Below are 25,000 nucleotides of genomic sequence, written 5' to 3'. Positions count from 1 at the left end.
ACCTGATAAATGTATCAAAGTTAATGACAATTCGGAAATTGTTTATAATTTATCAAGTATCATTGTTCATCTAGGAACAAGTGTCTCTGTTGGTCATTATGTTACCTATAGTTTTGATGGTGATAGGATTATTGAATTTAATGATGAAAGTGTTAAAGTAGTTGTTTGGGCTGAAATTGAAGAAACTGTATTAAAAAATTCGTTTGTGTTTTTTTATAAAAGGGAAGTCAACCAGACAAATCTTTGTAAAGATTTACCTAAACATAATTTGTTGCATGATTTAGAAAATGATCAAACCTTTGTTGAAAATACACCCTCAAAAACATGTAACAGTGATTATGGAAAATCTTCAGATAAGCGAACTGTCATTAAACGAAAGCGGCGAAATATTCCTGATATGAGTAGATTAACATCAGAAAAAATACAGTTTTGTGAAAGCATTAAGTTTTCTATGGAAGAAAAACATGCAGAGCACTTTTCATTTATTGAATTAGATAAATTTAAAAAGATTTTTTTTGATATAAGCAATCGGATCCGAACAATTATTGAAACACCACAGTCAATCGCAGAAAACATCACAAGTTGTTGTCGGCATTTGCTTTTTGTAAATAGGAATCAATCATGTTTGTTTAGGTTTAATTTGACAGTCCATTTGGATCGTGGTAGTTTAAACTATGACCAGCGAAATGTTTTGTATAGCTACATTGAAAGTGAATTTTGTAACTATAAATATCGAGCAACCAAATTATTTGATGGTACTTTGTTTCGAAAAACTTTTTCAGGAATGGAGTTTAAAGTAAATGCTTCCGAAAGTCAAAATTATTGTAAATCTATGGAAGACCTGATTAAATTAGATGTTAAGGGATATTTTAGGATGGTTGCAAGCCATGAGGCATTCATATTTTATGAGATGTTGTTAAATAAAATGTCCTATCATGATGCATCTTCTAAGTTAGGATACAAAACAACAACTTTCAAAACTGTAGCTGGCAATGGATACGTGGTAGAAAATAACATTATATAAAGTTGTTTATGTTAAGGTTGCTCATATTTTCAATTGATCTACACTTAAATTTTTTTTTTTTTTTGTATCACAGTAAAAGGTTTTTTTTTTAAATGTAGTTGTATTCTTGGCAACGTTTTTTCCTTAGGTAATGTTTTTGCTTCATTTTTCATTTAAATTTTTTTTATAAAATATATTCTTTTGTTTAATTAAGTTTCGTTTATTTCTTATTTATTCGTTATTTTGCTCATATTTCAAACCAGCCATGAATATTTTTTTCCATGTATAACAAAAAAACATATTATTGAAAAAGTAATATTGAACAATTGTAAATATCCTGCCTTATTTATGACAATATTGGCGTATAAAGCAGAATTTGACTTGATACATTTTAAATAAAATGTATTGTTTTTTATTTTAGATTAGAAAAGCAAACCAAAAGTACTTCAATGTAATACCTCTGAGACACAATTCATCGTAGTAAAGTCAAGAAAAACTGCTTTAGTTTCAAAGCCTTTCAAATGTGAGTATATTGAAGCCAATGGATTGTAGTTCCAGTGATTAATTCAACAGGAAAACTTAACTTAAGCAGATATTCAAAAATTTATTTGTTGTGGATAAAGTGGTGCACCTTTTCCTAATATTGTTAATATTAATTAACTGTTTTCAAATGCAACATATTACATTTCCTTTTTTTCATTATTTATTTTTATGCATTTTAAGGTAAAAGCAGAAAGAATCCATCACCAATTTCCAACTAAGAAAGCTTTGCCAACCTTTATTGCTAACACTGTCATTTCCGTTTATCACATTTTATAGTACCAAATGTAATCAGAACTGCATGATATAAACCAGGATTGGGCAAACTGCGGCTCACTGGCACGTTTTTTGTGGTAGTCGAATCATAAAGTCAAAAAAACTTGTAGGGCTGCCAAGAGTACCGTTTATGAGCATCTTTTTCTTTTCTTAATTTAGGCCGACATTTTCATTTATGCTGTTACTTCAAAACGAAAATGAATTAAATTCAAACAAAAGACTGATATTTATAAATATTTTTCCGCAATATATATTTTGTTATTCACCATTATTATTATTGTGTTAATTATTTATTACCGTTTTGTTATATTACAATTCAGTTATTATTGTTGAACTTGTATTATTATTTACTGTTTTTGTATTGAAATAATTTTGAGGCTCTCTGGAACTTGTATTTTCTGCAAATGGCCCTTTCATTGAATACATGCGCCCACCCCTGATATAAACAATCCAATATAATTGATATGCAAACAAAAATATATGCCATACGAAATAAAAAGAATCGAGCTGGGAAACAAATTGTGTTAAATATATATATAAAAGTTCTTCATGTGTATAAGAAATTACTAATTTGAAATGACAATGCTGGAGCAATTTTACACAGCATTCTGAAAAAATCTAACAGAGAAAAATCTAAACCAACCAGATCAGTAAACATCAAAAGTAGTTAGAAAGACCAGGTATCAAAAACTAAATTATAAAACAAATGTGTATTTTCAAATTAAGTTTAGGCAAAACACTGCAATTCGGAGAAATGACCTAGGGCAGGGATGGGAAACCACTGACCCGCGGGTCACAAAGTCATCCACCACAGATATTTAATGACCCACTTGTCTCTCTAGATTAGAAATATGGAAATGTTATCCATCATTTTTAGCAGTAGACAAATGTAGAAAAACAATTCTTTGTTTGATAGCACTATACTGTCTAAATCAGGGCTACCCGATCTGTGGGTCGTGCAAGAGTGTTTTAGGGGTGTCAAGTAGGCCTACTTAACTGCACTTGCATGTAGAAAAGCATTTTGTTTATCTATGTAGACGTAAAGAGTGGCTATCCTTAAGGAAAATTAAGAGCTGACAGACTTAAATTTTTGAAAACCCTATTTAAACGATGCTGAAATTTAAACGAATGCTTTCTGCTTACTCTTATAATCCCATAAAATATTTAAACGATGCTTTCTGCTTACTCTTATAATCCCATAAAAATGCTGCAGCATTTTTAAACTATTTAATATTCTTGGGAATCCGAATTTGGAAATTATCCAAAAACCTAGAATTACCAACCCAGACAATACCACTTTAAATCGATCAGCAGCAAAGTTTTGCATAAATTTAGCATATAATTAAATATGTGACTCACTTAAGTGTGCACGTCTATTGTTACATTTAGGTTAATAGGGTCATTAAAAAGGCCTTTGTGATGCAATAACTAATGGAAAAACACCAGGGGAAATCCCATACAATCGCTTAGGACATTTTCTTAACGAATATTAGGTTTCGAATAAGCCATTTCGCTGTAAATTTCTTAATCAGGTCAGTGAGAGACTAATGTTATTTCATTTAGTGTGTTCTATAGTAGCTACACAGCGAATTTTATAAACTTTCTCAGTTCGGATAGTTTTCAAAATCGCGCTTGATTTCTTCTCTATACGCGTAAATTGTCAACATTTTCTTGACGAATATTATGCTTCGAAAAAGCCATTTCGCTGTAAATTTCTTAATCAGGTCAGTGAGAGACTATTGTTATTTTATTTAGTGTGTTCTATAGTAGCTACACAGCGAATTTTATAAACTTTCTCAGTTCGGATAGTCTTCAAAATCGCGCATGATTTCTTCTCTAAAACGCGTGAAATATTGACATTTTCTCAACGAATATTAGGTTTCGAAAAAGCCATTTCGCTGTAAATTTCTTAATCAGGTCAGTGAGAGACTAATGTTATTTTATTTATTGTGTTGTAGAGTAGCTACACAGCGAATTTTATAAACTTTCTCAGTTCGGATAGTTTTCAAAATCGCGCTTGATTTCTTCTCTATACGCGTAAATTGTCAACATTTTCTTGACGAATATTATGCTTCGAAAAAGCCATTTCGCTGTAAATTTCTTAATCAGGTCAGTGAGAGACTAATGTTATTTGATTTAGTGTGTTCTATAGTAGCTATACAGCGAAATTCATAAACTTTCTCAGTTCGGATAGTCTTCAAAATCGCCCTTGATTTCTTCTCTAAAACGCGTGAAATATTGACATTTTCTTGACGAATATTAGGTTTCGAAAAAGCCATTTCGCTGTAAATTTCTTAATCAGGTCAGTGGGAGACTAATGTTATTTTATTTAGTGTTTTGTAGAGTAGCTACACAGCGAAATTCATAAACTTTCTCAGTTCGGATAGTCTTCAAAATCGCCCTTGATTTCTTCTCTAAAACGCGTGAAATATTGACATTTTCTTGACGAATATTAGGTTTTGAAAAAGCCATTTCGCTGTAAATTTCTTAATCAGGTCAGTGGGAGACTAATGTTATTTTATTTAGTGTGTTGTAGAGTAGCTACACAGCGAATTTTATAAACTTTCTCAGTTCGGATAGTTTTCAAAATCGCGCTTGATTTCTTCTCTATACGCGTAAATTGTCAACATTTTCTTGACGAATATTATGCTTCGAAAAAGCCATTTCGCTGTAAATTTCTTAATCAGGTCAGTGAGAGACTATTGTTATTTTATTTAGTGTGTTCTATAGTAGCTACACAGCGAATTTTATAAACTTTCTCAGTTCGGATAGTCTTCAAAATCGCGCATGATTTCTTCTCTAAAACGCGTGAAATATTGACATTTTCTCAACGAATATTAGGTTTCGAAAAAGCCATTTCGCTGTAAATTTCTTAATCAGGTCAGTGGGAGACTAATGTTATTTTATTTAGTGTGTTGTAGAGTAGCTACACAGCGAATTTTATAAACTTTCTCAGTTCGGATAGTCTTCAAAATCGCCCTTGATTTCTTCTCTAAAACGCGTGAAATATTGACATTTTCTTGACGAATATTAGGTTTTGAAAAAGCCATTTCGCTGTAAATTTCTTAATCAGGTCAGTGGGAGACTAATGTTATTTTATTTAGTGTGTTGTAGAGTAGCTACACAGCGAATTTTATAAACTTTCTCAGTTCGGATAGTTTTCAAAATCGCGCTTGATTTCTTCTCTATACGCGTAAATTGTCAACATTTTCTTGACGAATATTAGGTTTCGAAAAAGCCATTTCGCTGTAAATTTCTTAATCAGGTCAGTGAGAGACTAATGTTATTTTATTTAGAGTGTTCTATAGTAGCTACACAGCGAAATTCATAAACTTTCTCAGTTCGGATAGTCTTCAAAATCGCCCTTGATTTCTTCTCTAAAACGCGTGAAATATTGACATTTTCTTAACGAATATTAGGTTTCGAAAAAGCCATTTCGCTGTAAATTTCTTATTCAGGTCAGTGAGAGACTAATGTTATTTTATTTATTGTGTTGTAGAGTAGCTACACAGCAAATTTTGTAAACTTTCTCAGTTCAGATAGTTTTCAAAATCGCCCTTGATATATTGTCTACGCGTAAAATGTCAACATTTTTTTGACAAAAATTATGCTTCGAAAAAGCCATTTCGCTGTAAATTTCTTAATCAGGTCAGTGGGAGACTAATGTTATTTCATTTAGTGTGTTCTATAGTAGCTACACAGCGATTTTTATAAACTTCCTCAGTTCGGATAGTTTTCAAAATCGCCTTTGATTACCCAGTGTTTTTTTTAAATAATTAGCTTTGAAAAAAAATTTCGTAAGAACTACTTTTGGTATGCTTAACGCTTTGGTATATTGGGTTTCATTCTTTATGATTAGCATTAATGAATTGTCAGGCATTTTTATATAATAATTTGCTTAGATTTTGCATTATCTTTCATTTTATATTATATTTACTTTGTGGTAAACGGCGAAAAAATATTAAAAAAAAAAAAAAAAAAATTATTTCGCCGAAATGACAATGGTGTTTAAAGGCTTTGTGCCAAAGCGTGTTATAGATAGGCGTTGATGCCACAGCAAAAGGTAGTAGTGCAATGCGAGTAGTTTAGGAATACATCACGTCATCCAATCGAAACGTTTATTTTCGCGAAGTTATACAAATCCTTGCCCAGAGGTGACATCGGAGAGATGGGCTATCAGATATAACTGAATGTTAAAATATGCGTTAAGTGCAGGCTATCAATCACTGCACGGTTCAGGCCAAGGTAGCGATTAAAAGGGTTTGTAGCGGCTTGAAATTGTAATTGGGTCAAAGCCCGGTGAGACAGTTCAGACAGTCTGCCGGTTGTGATGTCCGCTTGCCTGTGTGTATTTATCACTGATCTCTATGAAACTATCATAGAAAGTTTGCTGTCTCACCGGGCTTTGACCCAATTACAATTTCAAGCCGCTACAAACCCCTTTAATCGCTACCTTGGCCTGAACCATGCAGTGATTGATAGCCTGCTCTTAACGCATATTTTAACATTCAGTTATATCTGAAAGCCCATCTCTCCGATGTCACCTCTGGGCAAGGATTTGTATAACTTCGCGAAAATAAACGTTTCGATTGGATGACGTGATGTATTCCTACTATCATAGAAAAGTTTCATAGAGATCAATGGTATTTATCAAACTGTTGTCGCTGCTCCCTGGGAATTTACTTCCCTAACAATAAACATATCTATCTATCTGTCGGCATAACCTGCTGCTGAAGACGCTTGGTCAATTATTGGAATTTCCTGTGGCGTTGTTAGGAAATTTAATTACGGTTTTCTGGAATGTGGTTTTTAGGTGATGGCATTTCTTGCTAAATCGAGCAGTCTGTTTTTATCGCGCACGTTTACAGAGGTGAAATTATTGAACTTGTTCCAAGTAAATCTGTTAATACTGTTTGTTCATTTGCACTAAATATTATTTCACTGTGATTCACATCGCCGCTTTGAACTTCAGAAGCAATCCGAGCAAAACTCCGTAGATGAGGGCGCCTTACCCAACCGTACAGACAGACACTACGACACGCAATGCTGCTAATAGGCCGTAACGAGTGTCGTGCACATTTTTTGCAGGGCTTTAGGGATAACCGAATGCACTCTTAGTCTCTTACGTCGTGTTGGGAGCCTGTATGGGACTTTGACGTTGATATACGCTACCATGGAAAAATTGGAACAAGCTTTCTTAGTTTATTTGATTGCAATATTTATTGGGTTCACCGCAGATACTGCCATTTTTTCGTTGGTGTCCAGTCTGAACGTCAATAATGGAATTGGTAAGTTAACATTTTACTCAAGGCCAAATATTTATCAAATTGTATTTCTGCCTTGTTTGGTAGGGCCAAGTTTCACAAAACATATCTAAACTTTCTATTTAAAATTTTTACGCTGGTGGATAAAGTCTCCATAGTCGGACAGAGATGGAAACACAATCTTTCGTAGAAAACAAAGAGTAACTAAGCTAGTTAAACACTGCATTATTGTACTTTAAGGAATTAATATTTCGGTTGGGACTGAAATTAAAGGTTTGATGTATCAATAAGAATCATCAATTGGCTTCTCATTTAGGTGCATTATCCTGAAAGCTGTCTAACAAATATAATTATGTTTGTTAAAGAACACCATATATTTCTTATTGTGGTATAGGTGGCCCTAGCCCAACAGTTTATGTATGTATCAGACCAGGTTTTTATGAAAAATAAAATCACTTATTTTTGCTGCACAGGGATTCCTATCTACCATGACATAACAACCTATATTACCAGTATAGGCAACCAAACATGCACAAACCAAGCATGGTAAGTAAAACAAACATTTTTATTTTAAGGTACAACAGCTTTTGCAGTAGGGTATGCTACTTCTCTCATTGCTGCCATAATAACTCCAGTTATTGGATATCGTTTTGGTGTAAAAAAACTGTTACTGATTTCAGAAATTTGCTATTTTCTGTTTATACTTGGAAACGTATTTACATGTAAGTAGAAAATTTTCTATTTACAAATAAAAACATTGTTACATGTAAGTCGATCATGAAGCTTCCACAAGGGTGAGAATGAATATATAATTTCAACCAGTGTCAAGTTGTAGTCCACAGTCGGTCAGAAAGGTAATACATTTAGAAATTCTTTTCAGCATATTACACAATGGTGCCTGGTGGATTCTGTTTGGGTTTGGCAGAAGCTTTTGGATGGACAGCTGCACCAATTGTAACTAGCTATTTTGCCACACAAAACTCAATCGCCAAGAAAGGAGCTATTAAAAAGTACAATCGATACTACATGGGGTATTTCTTCACTGTATTCCAAGCAAGCTCAGTAAGACAATGTTTTAGTACACATTTTTTTCATTTAATAAAATTCGATTTCAGCATACATTCTTGGAACGGCAACATTGCCTTTTTCAAATTGGTAGATAGTGACAGGTAAAGGATGGTAAGAAGAAACATCTCAGCGGGCTATAAAAATTCTTTTTTGAGTAATTATTATCAAGTCTGTTTAATCCCTACCGTATTTGGTAAACAATATAAAAAACAAATATGCTTTTTTTCTGGTTATGTATTTATAATTCAATTATCTTCACCAGGTCGCTGGAAATGCTCTTACGTTTGTAATCCTCCACATTGATCGCTCTTTGCCATTTACAAGGGAAAACGTCACCTCTATGGAGCCGAATGCCACTCTCAGCTCACATTATGTTACTGCTGACGTGTGCGGAGCCAATGACTGTCAGCTGGCCGAAGTGACCTTGGCTAATATGGAACAGTACGAGCCAAGATTTGTCGCCACTCGCTACATAATGGTGGCCATCCTTTGCTTGCTTATGGCATGCGCCTTCGCTCTCCACTTGTGCTTTCTTCCTAACGACATTGCTTGGGAGCTTGATGGGCCAAAAAAAGATGATTTACCAGGCAATTTTTAGAATCTTTCAAAAATTAGTCAAGTTTTTTACAGCTATGGATATTTTCTAACACAGTTGTATACAACATATGCAATTTATAACTTATCCAGCTAAAGCCTACTTGCCTCAGAGAAATGTTAAAATATTAACTTTATGAAGACATGTTGTACTGTTGTATGAGTTACTTAAAATTGATAATCCCCATTCTTTTTTCAGATTCTTTGGAAATGGAAACTTTATGCATTACTCAAGAAAACTCCCTACAAAAAAGTGCTCAAACTGAAATGACAGAAAATGTTGATGTAGAGGTGTTGCATCACACTGTTGATGATAACTCACAGGTATAACAGGGTGACATACATTGACATTCAGGTTGTATTATATAAACCTTTGCTCAAAATCACAAGTTAATATCACTTAGTTGATAGATTACATTACATTCTTCTTGTAAAGTTTATATTTTTAAACACTTCTTCTTTTTTATTAGCACCAGGTATCGTCATGGTTTCTGGTCAAACATTTCCTGACATCAACCTTGTCTCTAGCATTCACCCCGAAGCACTTGTTGGTTTTACTTTTGCCAATTTACAATGGCATGACTATCAGTTATGCTTTTGGGGAAATGACAAGGGCCTATTCATCATGCATTCTTGGAATAGATAAGGCAATGCAATGTTAAATAAAGTTGACTTAACGATTAGTGCTACAATTATATTTCCCAATTCATCAGTTTTTGTAAAAAAAATTTCTTTGATTGCAACTTCTCAACTGACAGTTTTAAAACAACATTGGATTTGCAACCATGCAGTTTTAAATAACTGAAACAAAACAGAACAATCCAGTTATTGCAAAGGAACGCCTGTGCGAACTTTCTGCTCGTTAGACAAGCTTGCAAACTGCTGTATACCAATCAACGAACTCCGTTATATCCTTAGTTGGATGAAGCGTGAATGATTAATTTTATGAATGTAAACTCGTGATATATTGCAACTTTGGCTTTTCCTGTCCTCCCAAACCAAGTCCTGCCTTATGTTGACTTATTGTACCATATTTAATCGCTGCATCTATGTTCACAGGTCGGGGTATCTGTCACACTGTACAGCATTACCAACGCGGTGTTTTCAATGATTGCTGGAAAGATGGGCGGAAAATTCGGCCGAAACGTACCCTACATGTTGGCTTTCGTGATAGACATGTCAAACTACACTTTTAGCCTACTGTGGCAGATAAATGACGACAACACTTGGTTTGTTTATTTGCTTTTTACTTCGTTCGGCGCATCGGACGGGATTTGGCAGACGCTTATAACAGGTAAACTTGATTTAAAAAAAATGTTTTATGGTTGGATTAAACGTCTCTTACTATTGTGTTCTGAATCAGGTTAAAACATTTTCACTCTTATCTGCAAAGACTTCTATGTCGTAAGCTAAAAATATGATTAATAAATTTGCAAACACATTTTTTTTAGCAATGTATGGAGAGTACTTTGCCGACAACCAGAACATATCCTACAACCTTTGGAACACTCTAGTCAACGTGGGTCTGCTTATTCAGTTTTCCGCGAGCACGCTAATGTGTGTTCGCGCGAAAATCTACATTCAAATCGCCCTGCTCAGCACTGCCATGCTAACATACGGTACGTCATGACCTGCAGTATTTGTCACGAAAAAATGTCAGCTGTTTTTTTCTATCGACCCTGGTGACCTTAACTGAACAGTGAGACATTTTTTAGTTTAAACTTTTAAAATTGTCAACTATTATCGACCTATATTTAAACCTTACAAGTGATTACCGTTAAAATTAATGTGCAGTGCAGCGGCTGTTTTGTAAATTTGCCTTAAAATTGTTTAAGGAGGGTTGAAAACGACTTCATATTGCTGTATTTTTCAACAGGTATATCGCAGATCCTGTATTATCCGAAAAAGCGCTCCGAAAAGAAAGACGGTTTATGAAAATGTGCAACGATTCATTTAAACTATATTTTGTTTGTTTTGTGTGAACATTATCATGGTGTGGAGTGTGGACTAAACAAATACGATACAACATAGTTAATTATATTATTCATTGAAAGGGCACACACCGTCGTTTGTTGCCTGGTGAATAGAAATTCCAGACAAATAAAAAAATGTTTTCTTCGTTTATGACCTTTCGCTACAAATGCTTTTCAAAATTCATTATCAACTGCCGTGTAACATCTTATCGTGAAACATTGTGTTCTTTTTGGTTCAGTAACATATTTGTTCCATGCGCTAATGCTTTCTATTAATGTGTTTTTACTAGAAAATTGTTCCACATTTTGTTTTACTTTCCCTCGTTGTTCCAGAAACTGTAGACTAATATTATTTTGTATCGCTTTTTAAAATCACAATAAAAAAACTATTTATGGACGCCTTCAAAGTATTGACGACGCAGTTATATGATACTACATCCTGTGTTCCGCGAGTAAAATGCGACCCGTAAACGTTGCCACGGCAGGCTCTAGTAGTCTAGTACAACTACTTCTGTTTAATATGAACTCACTTGAGTATAACCTTGCAACTACAGTGGTTGACAAGTTGGCATTTGTTCAACGCTCGTGGGTAAGGATGCTGCAGGCAGCCGCAATGCTTGTTCTCTTGAGCCTCTATAGCTTCGAAGCAAATCAATCCTTAACTATAGCAACGGATTTCTGTACTGACACTGCTTAATGATTCGATGTTCGTGGAAATGTTACTGATCAATACCAAACGCGATATAGGTTACAAAATTTCAATACGCGCACTAAACATTGTTTTTTTATTCCAACAGGTACGTTGAGACATCTGTAGAATTTATCAACCACTTTCGTGTACAACTGTCCCCTTCTGATTAGATTTACGACCTGTGCTGCTTGTCATAACAAAGAAACTTGCTGCACATGTTTATAAAGAGAACAAAGCGAAAATATGTAGCAAAGTGATGGGCGAGAAAATAAAGAGAGAAATATTCTGAAAACGGTGATGCGTAAGTGTACAGCGGTAATACTGGTAGAATATAAATAAACAGAACGTTAAGTCTTGTGTCAAATCGTATTTGAAATATTACATGGCAGAAATTTATAAAGTCTTCAGCAAAACAAGAGAGAAAGTAAAATTAACCCGCGAAAATAGTTGACAATCCCAAATTGATGTCAGTAGATTTAAGTGGGATAATAACATTTTCATATGAACTCAATAATAACCAGTCGGCTACAACGTTACAGTAAGTGCCAATCTCGAACACACCAGCTTCAAAATATTGTTGACGAGCGTGAAATGCGACATGCAACACCAAAAGCAACTTTCCATTTTAAACGGAACTTGTTACAGCTTTGTGATGAATTTTTCTTTGAAAAAGGTGACTAAACAAAAATCTGTTTTAAACCTTTCAGCAACGGCCACGAATTCTTGTGTTTCAGCGAAGGCAGTGTCAATTTAAAAGAGGAAAAACTAGGCTTAACAAATGCTTCATTGCAAACGGTTACGCGAGGCCACCAGCGCAATTTCGACAATAAACAGCAGCAAAAATAAAAGGCGTTACTGCAGGAAACTAAAAAGCGACGATCCGGTTAATAGAGAAGAATCCGCTTCTCCACTGGCTTGCGACAGATTGGGCACTCGGTCATGCGATCTCCGCACAATTGACAAGTCCCGTGCCCGCAAAGGAAGATCATGTTCTTGATGCGGTCCATGCACACCGGGCACATCACCTACTCGTAAGGGTGGCGCGTTAGTGGTGAATACAAAAGTATAATCACGGTAAATATTTGCAATGGTAAGGTTTTTAATGAAGTGTAAAGAACAAAGGTATCTGCCATTCTTTTCTTTTGAGACGCGTTAAATTTACCTTTTTGGAGCTTTAGTCAATGGCAAATTGCAGCGATGTTTGCGGGTATGGCAGAATACTATAGACTTGGCGACTATGTTAACCGAAGGATCGGCAAGAAAACCGAAGAAATTTTAAAACACTAAAATTAGTTTTTCTTATTTTTAAATGTTTTTTAAATTTCTTTTTTGGAACCACAATGCATATAAATTGTTTATTATTTAAAAAAGGTACATAATTTGATCATAGAATTGTTGCGTGTTAGCAGTTTTACTTTAATTGTAATATTAACTTAAAAAAGCAATCACGATATAGTTGTAATTGCAGCTAAATAGACAAGTATGACATTCGCATGTGCGGCCCAGGGGTACCAGGCCATCCTTCTCCACTTAAATAAACTATATTGTTTGTCCGTTATAGTAAAGTAAACGCATTTGTTTGCGTTTCGTCCGAACTTCGATTGGGTTTGCGCCCTTGGCCAAACTCTTGGATCACTATTTTCCTTGTTTGTCGTTTAAACAGGACACGGTTTATACATTCGTTAGGTGAACACAGCATTTAAGTTTGAGAAGAGACCGTAAAACCCGCAGAATTTGGGCCAGAAGAGCTTGTCACAGAAGGCTGGCAAGATTTTGCAAGCCTGCGGGTCACATTCACGAAAAAGCCAAGGAAAATAAACATTGAACGTCAGACAAACATACCGGCAAGGTTTTATCAGTTCGCGCAAATAGTAAAAGTGGTTTTGTGTTGTTGTGTATACAGTCTGAGGGTCGTTCTAAATTTATCATTGCAGTGAACCTCGAATATCTACCCAGGCCTCTGAAAAATATATTAGGCCTGAAACAATAACAATAAAACTTATCCAACTGCACCAAACAACTTTAGGCGAGAAGTCAGTTCAGGTTTTCCCATCTACTTTATTTAAACACTTGTGTCGCAAATGTTTGCAAATGTACGCACCATACAAATAAATTTGTTTAAGGTGAAAGAGTTACAATTCAAAATGCTCATGTTGAATTCCATATCATTGTTATAATTTTGGTGGAATGCTTTTAAACTATGCTACAAAAAAATCAAACTATACAAAATTTGGTACAAATGGTAATATTTTTGCGTCAAGTAACTAACACTTGTGGTTTAAACCAAGGGATGCGTAGTCGGACTCGAGTAAGACAACGTAGAAAAGAGTCCACGCCTGTGAATACGCAGTAGAAAAACTGATGTGGCCGCCAACCGGAGATTGTAAAGGTGGAATAGCATATGGTGGGCAATTCTAACATGTATTTTGAGTGGATAAATGATATGACACCCCTATAAGTGGAATGCTGAACATCCACCTTACTTTAGTTAAGTAAATGGGTGAAATACAGCTATAGAGTCGAAGCCGAGCTGGAGACTCAAAAGAAATCGCACATTTGGCCAACTTTGGTTTCGGTAGCAACTTTGGTTTCATAAAAAATGTACCTTGGAAAAAAACACACGGAGCGCAACTAAGAAAAGTTTGTATTGAGCAAAACACCGTTTTACCAAGAATGAATATTTTAGGGATAAAGTAGAGCCTAAACATAACTTGTAATTTAGAAAAATACAATTTCAACAAAAAAAAATATTTTTCACCGCACAAATTGTTTTCTATTGGACACCTGCCTGGTTCTAACTCCCACGTCTTACAACAAACCGTGAGAAGTGCTAGAACACCGCCAAGCGTGTTTCCAGGTTCTACAGCAACAGAGTGACCGACCTGTTCCTTAATGTCCTGCAACTGCTGCTGGAGTTTTCGAACTTCGGCCTCGCTATTCCTGCTGTCCTTGGAGAGGTGGTTGGCCATGTTCTGCCTCCTGCAGCTGCTGTTGTTGTTCTGGTACTGAGAGGAGGAGGAAGAGGTGGTGGCGGAGGAAGTGGTCGGAGAGGAGGAGTTGTTGTTGTCCACCCTGGAGTGACAGGAGTCGGGAGCCAGCGAGTTCTGCATCATCTCTGAGAGCTGATGGCACAAAACGGAATACGGTTTAAAGCAGGGCTGCGGAGTCGGAGTCGAACTCGGGATGTGAGTAAGATCACGTAAAACTATCCAGGTCCCGAGTCCAGTTTCGAATTTAAAACTGATATTGCCCCAAACTATATATCATAATAGTGTAATAGCAAATGGAAAATTTTTTTCAACCATGTATTGTAAGTAAATGATTTGTATGACTCCCTTATGCAGGATTGCTAAAAAGCCACCTTAAGTAAGTTAAGTAAATTGGTGAAATACATGCTGTAGAGCCGGAGTCTGATTCGGGGTTCGACGAAATTAGCACATTTAGCCGGAGTCGGTTTAGGGAGTTTGACTTGGGTTCTTTTGAACTGACTCCGCAGCCCTGGTTTAAAGAATTATTCGTACAGCCAGAGGCGCGACTAAGTACGTTGACAAGAAAGTGAAATACCTTATTTTGAATGGCGCTGTAAAAACACACATTTATGGAAAATTTCGTAGTTGAGAGACATACGTACAACGAACTAACATTTAATCTGCTTACAATGATGGTAACAAACGCCGAAACACGTAAACTTTGCATATTTAGCCGGCCTTACAGTATTTGAGCTTAAGCATGAAAAGACATTTGTCATGCGGCAAACGACCTTAGACATAACGGGGCTACTGGTTCACTGGTCCAGTTTCTTTTTCACGGTTTAAAAAACAACTGGTGCATTTGAAAACAAAGGAAAATAGTTTGAAATAAACGCTATTTTATGGCTCCTTTTTAGTTTACAATAAATGCAAAACACGGTATTATTTAGGTAGCTTCATTTGAAATGGAGACAACCGAAAAACAACAAGTTCCATATGAGACCTATAGTACTGTACTCTGATCTGCAACGCAATTTCGCAACGAAAAAACGTATGAACGTATCCCCATCGGAAACCAATGGTCCTTGTCTGTACAGATGTTAAGTAATTGTTTTGTTTTACCTGCGAGCTGCGTTGCGGTCTGCCTCTTGCACTACAGCAACTCTCAAACGAAAGCTTGGTGTTGATCTGCTCTCTGCATTGGACGCATTTCTTCATCAGGGCTCCGCAGCCTGAGGTTGAAATAGGTTTTAATAATTGGTGGTTGGATAATATTTTTTTATACAGTAAAGCTGGATCATGTATTTACGGTAATGTTAAAAAACGAGAATATTGGTGCCCAAAGTCTGTTCCCGGTGATGTTTTGATATGTTTTGATATGTTTTGATGGAAATAAGGAAGATAATTACGAGTGGACTTTTAGGATTGCTGCGAATTTGGCGATAACACGTCCACGCTTTATTGTAATGGCAAACAATCACAACCACATTTTTTCAATTTGCTAGGTTTACAAACAATGCTACAAAATATGGAGTTTATCAACATACAATGTAGAAAGTTACATCTCAATAGCTTTACGAGAACAGGCATCTTGCCACTACCACAGATGTTTTCATATTAAAATAGTCATTTAAAAGCTTTATATTTTTAATTAGGTCGGCAGTAACAAAATGAAAACGAAATATTTAAAGTTACTTCTAAAATGAAATACATTTTAACATATGCACTATGCAGTGTTGCCACACATTTCTACGAAATAAATTCTAAGACATTTAAAAAAAAATTATAGATTTTTAAAGACCTCGAACTCGACCCTCACCGTGTTTTAATTATGCTTCCAAAAAACAACATTATAAATCACACAGCAAACACAATTACAAATATTTAGAAAATTGTTATGGCACTTAAAAAACGCAGAACTTAATATTCACATAAAATACATCCAAATGCTATCGGAAAACAGAAAAAAGATTTTGCGGCAACCTTAAAATCAGGTAGCAACAACATATTTACCACAGCCTTAAGGGTAAATAATCACAAATATAAATTTACCTTGACAAGCACAAATGTGTCCGCACGGCTTAAATACGACCGATGAAATCTTGTCCGAACAAACGATGCACTCCTCAACCTATATTGAAATAATAATAAAAAAAAAAAAAAAAAAATTTCCTTTTTTATACCAGCGACATAAAATATATTATTTTTACAGAAATGAGGAAGAGTACTTGCCTTTTGGCGTCCAGTAACGGTTTCTTTGCACAGCAGACACTTCTTTAAACGATCGCTGCAGCTCGAACACGCCACCGCGTGGCAGCATGGTGTGAGCAAAGTGTCGCGAGGCGTGTCAGAACAAATCTGAAAGAAAAAATAACAAGTGTATTTTTCTTTTTTAATAGTAATCTGCTGCGATGGTAAAATAGAAACAGGGGCAAAACACTTTCCTCAACCAGATATTATATCGATATTATATCGCACTGTTCTTTTACCGAGAATTCGTTTATGAGATGCAGTGTTATTGATTGAAAATCTAACTATGGATTAGAAATCAATCCTATCCTAATAACGTTGGTCTTAGCTGTGTTTTTTACACTGATAACAGTAGCCTAACAAATGTTATCCAACTGAGTTCTTTATAAAAAAATTAAAACCATTATATTCGATAAAATGGACATTTTTCCGCTTGCTTTAATCTTTATATTGAAATTAGTAAAAAAAAACGTGTATTGTGTTCCAGAGTTCTCTAATCTTTTGTTTTTCAATATGATGGAATTGGTCGCTACAAATCCACGATTATCTTGGCTCATCTCAATCCCGCCACATATTGCGAGTTCAAGACGCAACAGAACTCAGCAGCAGCAGTCGAAATCGTCCAACTCACCATGCACTCCTCGCTCTCGGCGCTGCGATTGTTGGCGCGATCTCGCTGTTGCGACGACGAAGTGGGTGGAGAGGGGGTCTGTGGAGAAGGGGAATTCCCCAGCTGTTGCGCCTGGTGGTTGCTGTTCTTGACGTTGTTCATCTGCGACGGCGAACTGCGCATTGTAAGAACGTTATTGGGCGATTTGCAGAAACACAAAAGCGACAGAAACCAAAATTTGCCCGTCGATTGCCTGCTGTTGTTCTTGTTTTCAACCGGTTTTCTTCCAAAATATTGCACACATAAAATCACAAAAAGAAGAGCTCTGTTGACCTAAATCAATTAATTTTGGATTTAAGAAACAGACAAGATTTTCCAAAAAAAAATGGATATTACGATAGCCCATTCAAGTAAAAACCAATAAACCAAACGATTTGTAGTGTTTAACATCTGTAAGGGAATTCTTCCGCAATAGGGTCCGAAACAATCTACAAATCCTATTAAGTTTTAGTGCTTTTTAGCAAACAAATGCAATGGGGTTAAGTGCGTCAGAATAGCCCTATGGTCATTTCACCTCTAATCTTTACCGAAAAAAACTCAAAAAAAGTTAAAGGAAAATATTTTTCCATCTTGACTCCGATAGGTTTCGTCTTCCTGGCAAAACGCGAACTGTCGTGCTTAAAGACATGTAATAACCAAATCAAGTACGCGAAAAGTTCATCAAACCTTGTCAGGTTGTCTAGCATGCCCTCCGGGTTAAGATCATTGACCCCGTTCCCGGTGGAGTGGAGCGATGACGTGGCGTTGTTCTCGGTGGCGGCCGACGCAGCAGGAGGATGGGACGCGTTGTTGAAACTGCTGGTTGCACCGCTGCTGCTGTGTGAAGAGTAAGAATAGCTTGCTTAAAATAGGTGATGGAGCGGCATGACGAAGATTGTCACCTCGCCTGTTGTCGATTAACGACAAAGGTTTCGGATAGATAAATTATTTTATTAAACTTAATCTGATACATGTTGTAAAGCAAGTATGGTACGCAGCTAAATGGGGTCGTAATCTTACGCAAAGACAAACATTAAACGACCAAGTCTAAATATTGGATGACACACAAAGGGTAAGCTATCAACCTCGGTTGACCGAAATCCCTTTTTTTATCTTAACTAATGATAAAATACCGCAATACACACAGGTTTTGCTTTAGATATCAATTGTGATAATGAATTGTATTTTATAACGCCTTAAAATTTGGTTTTATTTATGACAACAAGATCAGATCGCTCGTGTATGTTGCATGATATAGAGTATATAAAATATGTGGGCATACAAAGTTTTAAAAAGTTATACGGTGGTGTTCAAATGGCGGATCTCGATCCGGTTCCGGATATTTTTAACTTTTTGTGTGGATCTTTCAAAGTCATGTATAAAAAAAACTTTTTACGGTATTTTCATGGGGATACCAACTGTCAGTGTTATAATTAGGTTTTTGAATTTATAATATATGAATTCTTGTACTTTTAGTATAAATAAATACTGAACAGAAAAAAGTTATAAATAAAGCACCATAAAAATTAAAGCATGTTCAACATGTTTACTATTCGTATTTAGTGGTTTATCATGTTTGGGCTGTGGTGGATCATGACAGACATTATTTAAACACCCCTGGTATATACCATATAACTATATTCGGCCTAAGCTACAACAATCCACAAAGATGTTGCATTCAAGCCAACATTCTTCCGAAAGTACAGACAGACAAAACTAACTGCAGCGCTAATCCCTCACCTAGGCAAGTTGTCGGGCGGCGGCGAGGAGTCGGCCTTGTCGGCGTGCAGAGGATAGAGTTGCGATTGCGGCGATTGTGGCAAACGGGCTCGCGGGGTTCCGTTGGCGCTCGGCGACGTCGGCCTGGCGCCACTCGTTGTGCTTTTGGGCTGGATCCTGCGCAAAAAAAGGTATGGGATTGTGTAAACGCATTAAGGACGCTCGCAGGAAATCTACAGGCCACGCTAATAGCTACATCAACAGTTTTGCCCTATTTAAAGGTATGTCCATGCACGTCAATACTATAGCAAGAACGCAAACTTTCAAAACTCTATTTGGATTGCGACAACAGGTCTGTTTTGCCGTGCCATCTGTTAAATCTACACAAACACCATATTCAAAACATGTGCTTTGCCGACATCAATGCATTTGGGGCACAAACACATGGCCAGGTAAAGCGGTCAATACGAGGGCAGGGTCTAAGTCTGTCGCACACATTTCTCCGAATGCCTTGAGCAATGTCAACAACACTACCAAGGATGCTGTTTAGCGAGTAAAGAATACTAGCTCCTCGAAATCGATCTCGATTCACTAACACATGACCTGGTTAAGCGGTGCCACAGTCATACGTCCACTTACGCTTCGTTGCTGGCCTTGACGAGCGCTTTGCAGAGGTTGGGATCGGGACAGAGATCAAGTGGGTTGTGGCCATCCTTGTTCTTCATGTTTAGGTCGGCTCCATTGGCGGCCAGGAATTGTGCGATGGAGGCGCTGCTGTGTCGGTCGGCGCCCTGGCACCCGATGCCCATTAGAACCTAGTAGGAGAAAAACAAAAATTCCCTGGTTAATCATTTGCGTTACGCAAGTGTTTGCCAGCCTTTTTCTGTACTAGGGCCTTTTGGTCTTAACAGATTTTTGACCCCCTTTTTTAAGGCAATTTCAACATAAAAATAGCTGTAACAACATTGACACCCCACTGTAGCCACAGGCCAGTGAGATCATGCCAGCCAATTTCGCTGAAAACCTTTCTGAATACACACAAATCAAGAACATAGTGTCCTATAATATACAGTTATTAGTTTTATCTATTTTACGGTTTAGAGCATAATATACCATAATATACTTTTACTTTGGTGTTATTATGCCAACTACACATCTTAGGCTACTGGTCAATGTCAGGCACAGGCTAACCGTTTAATATAAATGACAATTTTATGTGTTTATAAAGCAATATTGTACAGGGTTGCAGAGAAAGCGCCAGTGTAATTAGAGATGTTTAAGCTTGAGGTTGTTGGAATTAAGAGCCCGTTAAGAGTTGGTCTTCAACCAAGATGTCGTAAGTCTTACAATACCTGGTCGCCCAAAAAGATACGAATATCTCATGTCAACCAGGACATTGATGAAAACATCAATAATATTGAAACCACTAAAGGCCGTTGATTTAATTGATTAAGGGCCGACACGCTGCAAGATTGCATCGCACAGATGGACAGTCGAGTAGGCAATAAAACAAAAATAGTAATCCATAAACATGGGCTTTGAAGGACCCTCTTCGTGTTACGAAAATATTTGTGTTGTATCCAGGTATTCGTTGGTCTAATTGTACGGTACATACATTGAAAGGGTTACCTTTATGATTGCTATAGGCTTATTTCAATATTGGTGGCTATTGATTACTGCTTAAAACAGTTCAGACCAAAACAGCCTTATCGGATAATTTTCAAATTGTCTCAATTGTGGACCTCTCGTGTCTGTACACACGTGCATTTAAACGCCAGAGCCGTTCAATACAGAAAATTTTGACAGTAAAAATGTATTTCTGGCTTACATATGCAGAGTTTTAGCTTTTAACTTAAGGCCAACAAAATTTTGGAGTAAACCTTTGTCTTTGAAGGCCACAATTTAAGGAATGCAGTCCAAAAGAAGTATGTAAAATTCAAAAGGGAGCTGCACTAAATATAAAGTATAAACCGCCAAGAGCAGATACCTTATCTGTTACTCTGTATAAGCGGTGGTAAGCCAAGAACACCGTCGACATGTGGTAAGAGAAAAATCCGGGCATTTTCTCCGGGCGCAGAGTTTCCATTGTAAGGCGAATAGACACAGTTTATTTATTAGTACGATATTATCAACACATAAGAATAGACGGGAATATCCGCAACAGCCTGTGAAGCAAACGTATGCCGATTTTATCAGGGCTAGTTTCAAAATATCTACTGCTATCTTGATACATGAATAAACAAAAGTAGTTTTATAACAGAAGCAAAACTTTAAAAAGTCACTTCACCCAAGATAATTTTCAGCAACTGTAACGAGATTACATAACTTTGCAAGTTATTCTTTCACGTATTATATTTTAAAAAGAAAAGATTCCGTCATTTCATTTGGTTTATCTTTGCACTTTGTAATTGTTCTTTATAACTGCTGCGTATACCGCTTGGTTCCTTTATTATGCCAAGGCTGATGATTGCTAAAACTATCTTAAAATACTGCGAACCTTTGCACAAAACAAAACATAGATATACAATTAGGTTTAATTACTGCAACTGCAGTTATGAGGCAAGTGTAACAAACAAGCCTTTGAAAATAGGCCTGTATAATCAATTAAAATACAAGCAAACTAAAACCTAAATATTTCTTGGCAAGTACGCTCAACAAAGCTATGCTCGACAACAAACATGAACAAAAGCTTCGCGCAAACTCTATTCTTGCATGGGAGTTATCGATTCGGACAAGAAGAAATACCCAATAGCAACAATGGCATGTGCGCTCAAAGACGCCAGGCACTTTTGCATTAATAATGAACCTTCGGGGCCATATGTGCGCTACACTTTACAGATACAAAAAAGGCCAATATTGCTGTCCATAGTTTTAATACAGGAACAAGCGTAAAAGCACTTGGTGGGGAAAAAAGTTAAACTTTGGTTTACGAACATAAAACCGGTCGTAAACTCAAAACACGGTGACATTATTTTTTATTTGTTAGTTTATCTTACCTAAAAGTCTCACAAAGTTTGAAAGCATGAAGTTTAAAAACTGTTTTTAAGACCGAAGTTCTAAATAGGGGTAGAACCCGTAAAACACACTATAATAAGAGTGTCTTTCTAACAATTATTGAATAACTGATTTGCCTGTTGCAAAAGAAAAACATTAAAGGTTGAATAAATATTTTACAAATGAAAACCTATACGCATCCCGTGCTTTTAACCAAGTGTTTCTCAGCCTTTTATGGCTAACAGCACCCCTCACAAATAATAAACAGAATGCGGGACCCCTTAACGATTTTTCCGTAGGTAATTTACCAGGATGTTATAATCAACGAAACTGGAACAACACACATCCACTCTACACAACCTACCGTAGAAAGTTATAATTGGGTTAATTCCACTTTAATCTTTACTTTTGTAATCGTTACAAAGTTGTAAGAGTTGAAATCATATTCCTAAAGATTTTCAAATATCCCTCGGCACCCTTAAGCATTATAAATTGCACCCCGGTAGAGAATCACAACCAACACTACGACGTGCTGTAGGCTGTTTGGAAGAAGGAATTTAATAATTGCTCACAAACAAAATATTTCTTGCATTAGAAATGTTACCTTGTCCACAGTGACGTCCTGCTTGTCTTGCAAGGTTCTCAGTTGCCACAAAGTGTGGTGACGTAATGCCTCGTGTAAGGGACTGTCCCCGTCCTTGTCCGACATGTTCACGCACGCCCCCTCGCGGACAAGAAGCTGTTCAAATTCGAAAAAAAATTCATGATGTTCGAAGACACCATTGGTTTATCACAGGGATTCCCAACCAGGGGAGAATTCTGTAATTTGTAGGAGGAAATTTGTGTCACAATACTAATCTATACTGGCTGTCAGTGCTATGTGTTATACCCGCATTTGTCATAAACAAGCTTAAAAAAAGTTCTTGTCTAATCGATTTAAGGCGGCAATGCAGAAAGTGGAGGTAGGATATCATCGAGAGTTTAATTTCTGTTCTTAAAATTACATTTAAGTATTATGTGGTCGATATTTTAGCAAACTAAATTTCTAGAAAGGCATTAGATTTGGAATATCGACTAAAAGGGTGCACAGGACAAAAAAGGTTGGGAACCACTGGTTTATCACTTACTCAATATTATAAAAATGAAAAATGGTAAAAACAAAACGATATTTAGTAATGGTTTTATCGCCCTTGTATAATTACTTTCCCACTTAATTGCAACTAAACTCCATTCAACAACAAAACAGAAATGAGTGTTGTTTTCCTGTTCCGCTGGGAGTTCGGGGCGGTTTACAGCGGAAACAAAAACTCGCTTATATATATTTGCCTTCCCGAGTAATAACACAATTAATCTATAAAGCGACAGATTTCGGAAGCAAAGCAATGTCCAACCCGAACAATCTGCGTGTGTTGTCGTTCCACGGCCAGGTGAAGCGGTGTTTGCTGGTTAACGTTCTGGATGTCCAGGTTGGCGTGGCCCTGCGAGTGAAAGCTAAGTTTAAGCGGATATTTGTCTGAACCAATATATAGTCTACATTTTAGAGCAGCGGTTCCAAAACTGGGGTCAGCGGACCAACTAGGGTCCGCAAAGAGGTTTAGTCTTCAAGTTCTTAAATATAAGGCTTTAGCGAATGTTTTTAAACAATAAACTATGTTTTTTTTATTAGTCTTTTTTTAAATATTCGATAATGAAGCGTGTTTTATGATGTCTATTGTGACATTATGAAGCATATATTATGCGCGAATCGTTCGCATTAGTTAGAAAGCTGTATTAGAAAGAATCGAGACTGCACTATACTGTACTACAACGTAGATCGACTAAACCTTGAATTGTTATAGGGCCGCGAAATTTCAAAATAATTGCAAAGAATCCATCAGGCAAATTTTTTAGATAAGTTTGAGAGCCGCTTTTTTAGAACAAGCGTCTGAAGCTGTTTTCGGTTTGTAGTGCGAAAACACTTAGCTGACCTGTCGGGTTAAATGTTAATGCATGCTTAGGTAATAGGTATAGGCCAGGGGTGGCCAACACGCAGCTCGCGAGCCGCATGCGGCTCTTCACCCAGTTTTATGCGGCTCTTACGTCCATGTTGCACAATTATGATATCTTAAAATATGTCGATTTCGTTTGGCAAAGTTTTTTTTATTTTCCGGTTCAGACTCAGAATGTTTGCCTTAAGGCCACGTATTGTTAGTAACACTTTTAAAACATGATAAACGCAAAAAGAATGATTTTTGCACTTCGCAAAACAGCCATCAAGCTGTGAGTCAATAACTCTGGGTATTTGTTCAGATCTTCTTGATAAATGACATTATATCGCTAAATGTCCATTTTTTCAATCAATGCGTCGAGTCTCCTTCTAAATGAAATATTTGTCATTTCGCGATTCGTGCGACCGCTTTGTGGCAGTGACAAAGAAACGGAGTGATAGGCTATTCTTTTCTTTCCATGTGTGAGGTGTGGCTCTTTGCGCTTAACCAAGGAAGAAATGCGGCTCTTGTTGTCTGACTGGTTGGCCACCCCTGGTATAGGCAGTGTTTTCCATATAGTCGGACAGTAACAATAGAATTTTGTTGCAGCATACAGGATGTGTGAAAAATTGCGTCGTGCACAAAAAAAGGGATCTGGACGTGTGTGTCTGTGCGATGTTAGGTAGAAAAATGTGGTTTGTAGCACAAGGAATATCGTAGCAGGATTTATATAGAAAAAATGGTTTGATGTCAATGGTAAAACGTCGCCCGGTAAATGCATTGTGGAACAGTTTATTGCCCGCCAAACAGCTCCAAGGTTTTGAAAAAAAAAATGAAACAGTATTTTAAGGTTGCTCTTCTAAAAATAAGTTTTGCGCTATGAGTGTATAAATGGAAGTTAATAATCGCAATGTTTGTTATTTTTCAAAATGCGCTGCTCAGGACCACCCTATACTTCAAAATAAATAGAATTTATTATAAAGTCGTTAATTGTTTTAGTTAAGGGTTTGTCTTCGTAATAGAGTAAATAGACCGACAACGGG

The 25,000-nt window shown here is 36.6% G+C and overlaps 2 protein-coding genes across 3 annotated transcripts in view; one reads left to right on the top strand and one right to left on the bottom strand.

Annotated features, from left to right (window-relative positions):
• Positions 1–6,919: 6,919 nt before the first annotated feature.
• LOC146147799 (protein unc-93 homolog A-like) lies at positions 6,920–11,075 on the top strand. Its single transcript, XM_083387935.1, has 9 exons — positions 6,920–7,107; positions 7,659–7,805; positions 7,964–8,145; positions 8,414–8,738; positions 8,945–9,069; positions 9,216–9,392; positions 9,805–10,039; positions 10,197–10,364; positions 10,622–11,075. The coding sequence occupies exons 1-9, from the start codon at positions 6,993–6,995 to the stop codon at positions 10,678–10,680; spliced, it is 1,533 nt and encodes a 510-aa protein (XP_083244061.1). The 5' UTR covers positions 6,920–6,992; the 3' UTR covers positions 10,681–11,075.
• Positions 11,076–11,569: 494 nt separating this feature from the next.
• Positions 11,570–25,000, bottom strand: part of LOC146147797 (E3 ubiquitin-protein ligase MIB1-like) — a 34,707-nt gene continuing 21,276 nt past the window's right edge. Inside the window, exons 17-27 of one of the 2 annotated variants that reach the window (XM_083388621.1) lie at positions 23,382–23,468; positions 22,595–22,729; positions 19,636–19,811; positions 19,018–19,173; positions 17,965–18,114; positions 17,260–17,413; positions 16,611–16,736; positions 16,431–16,509; positions 15,501–15,610; positions 14,292–14,531; positions 11,570–12,434 (exon numbers count right to left, since the gene is read on the bottom strand). In XM_083388621.1, coding sequence (XP_083244747.1) covers positions 12,294–12,434; positions 14,292–14,531; positions 15,501–15,610; positions 16,431–16,509; positions 16,611–16,736; positions 17,260–17,413; positions 17,965–18,114; positions 19,018–19,173; positions 19,636–19,811; positions 22,595–22,729; positions 23,382–23,468 — 1,554 coding nt within the window. In that variant the 3' untranslated portion in view covers positions 11,570–12,293. The remainder of the gene's footprint in view (positions 12,435–14,291; positions 14,532–15,500; positions 15,611–16,430; positions 16,510–16,610; positions 16,737–17,259; positions 17,414–17,964; positions 18,115–19,017; positions 19,174–19,635; positions 19,812–22,594; positions 22,730–23,381; positions 23,469–25,000) is intronic. The other variant, XM_083388622.1, reaches the window with a different exon arrangement.

This window comes from Ascidiella aspersa, chromosome 4 (assembly GCF_963924565.1).
Source record: "Ascidiella aspersa chromosome 4, kaAscAspe10.2, whole genome shotgun sequence".
NCBI classification, from domain to species: domain Eukaryota; kingdom Metazoa; phylum Chordata; class Ascidiacea; order Phlebobranchia; family Ascidiidae; genus Ascidiella; species Ascidiella aspersa.
Note: the sequence above shows the minus strand (reverse complement) of the source record. Positions and strands in the feature narration are given on the sequence as shown.

What these genes read in the sequence shown, in the direction of transcription:
- LOC146147799 (XM_083387935.1), top strand. Translation starts at nt 6,993, where the DNA reads ATGGAAAAATTGGAACAAGCTTTCTTAGTTTATTTGATTGCAATATTT. An exon ending in CTGTATTCCAAGCAAGCTCA is followed by an intron (nt 8,146 to 8,413) that starts GTAAGACAATGT and finishes TATCTTCACCAG; the next exon opens with GTCGCTGGAAATGCTCTTAC. An exon ending in GCATTCTTGGAATAGATAAG is followed by an intron (nt 9,393 to 9,804) that starts GCAATGCAATGT and finishes CTATGTTCACAG; the next exon opens with GTCGGGGTATCTGTCACACT.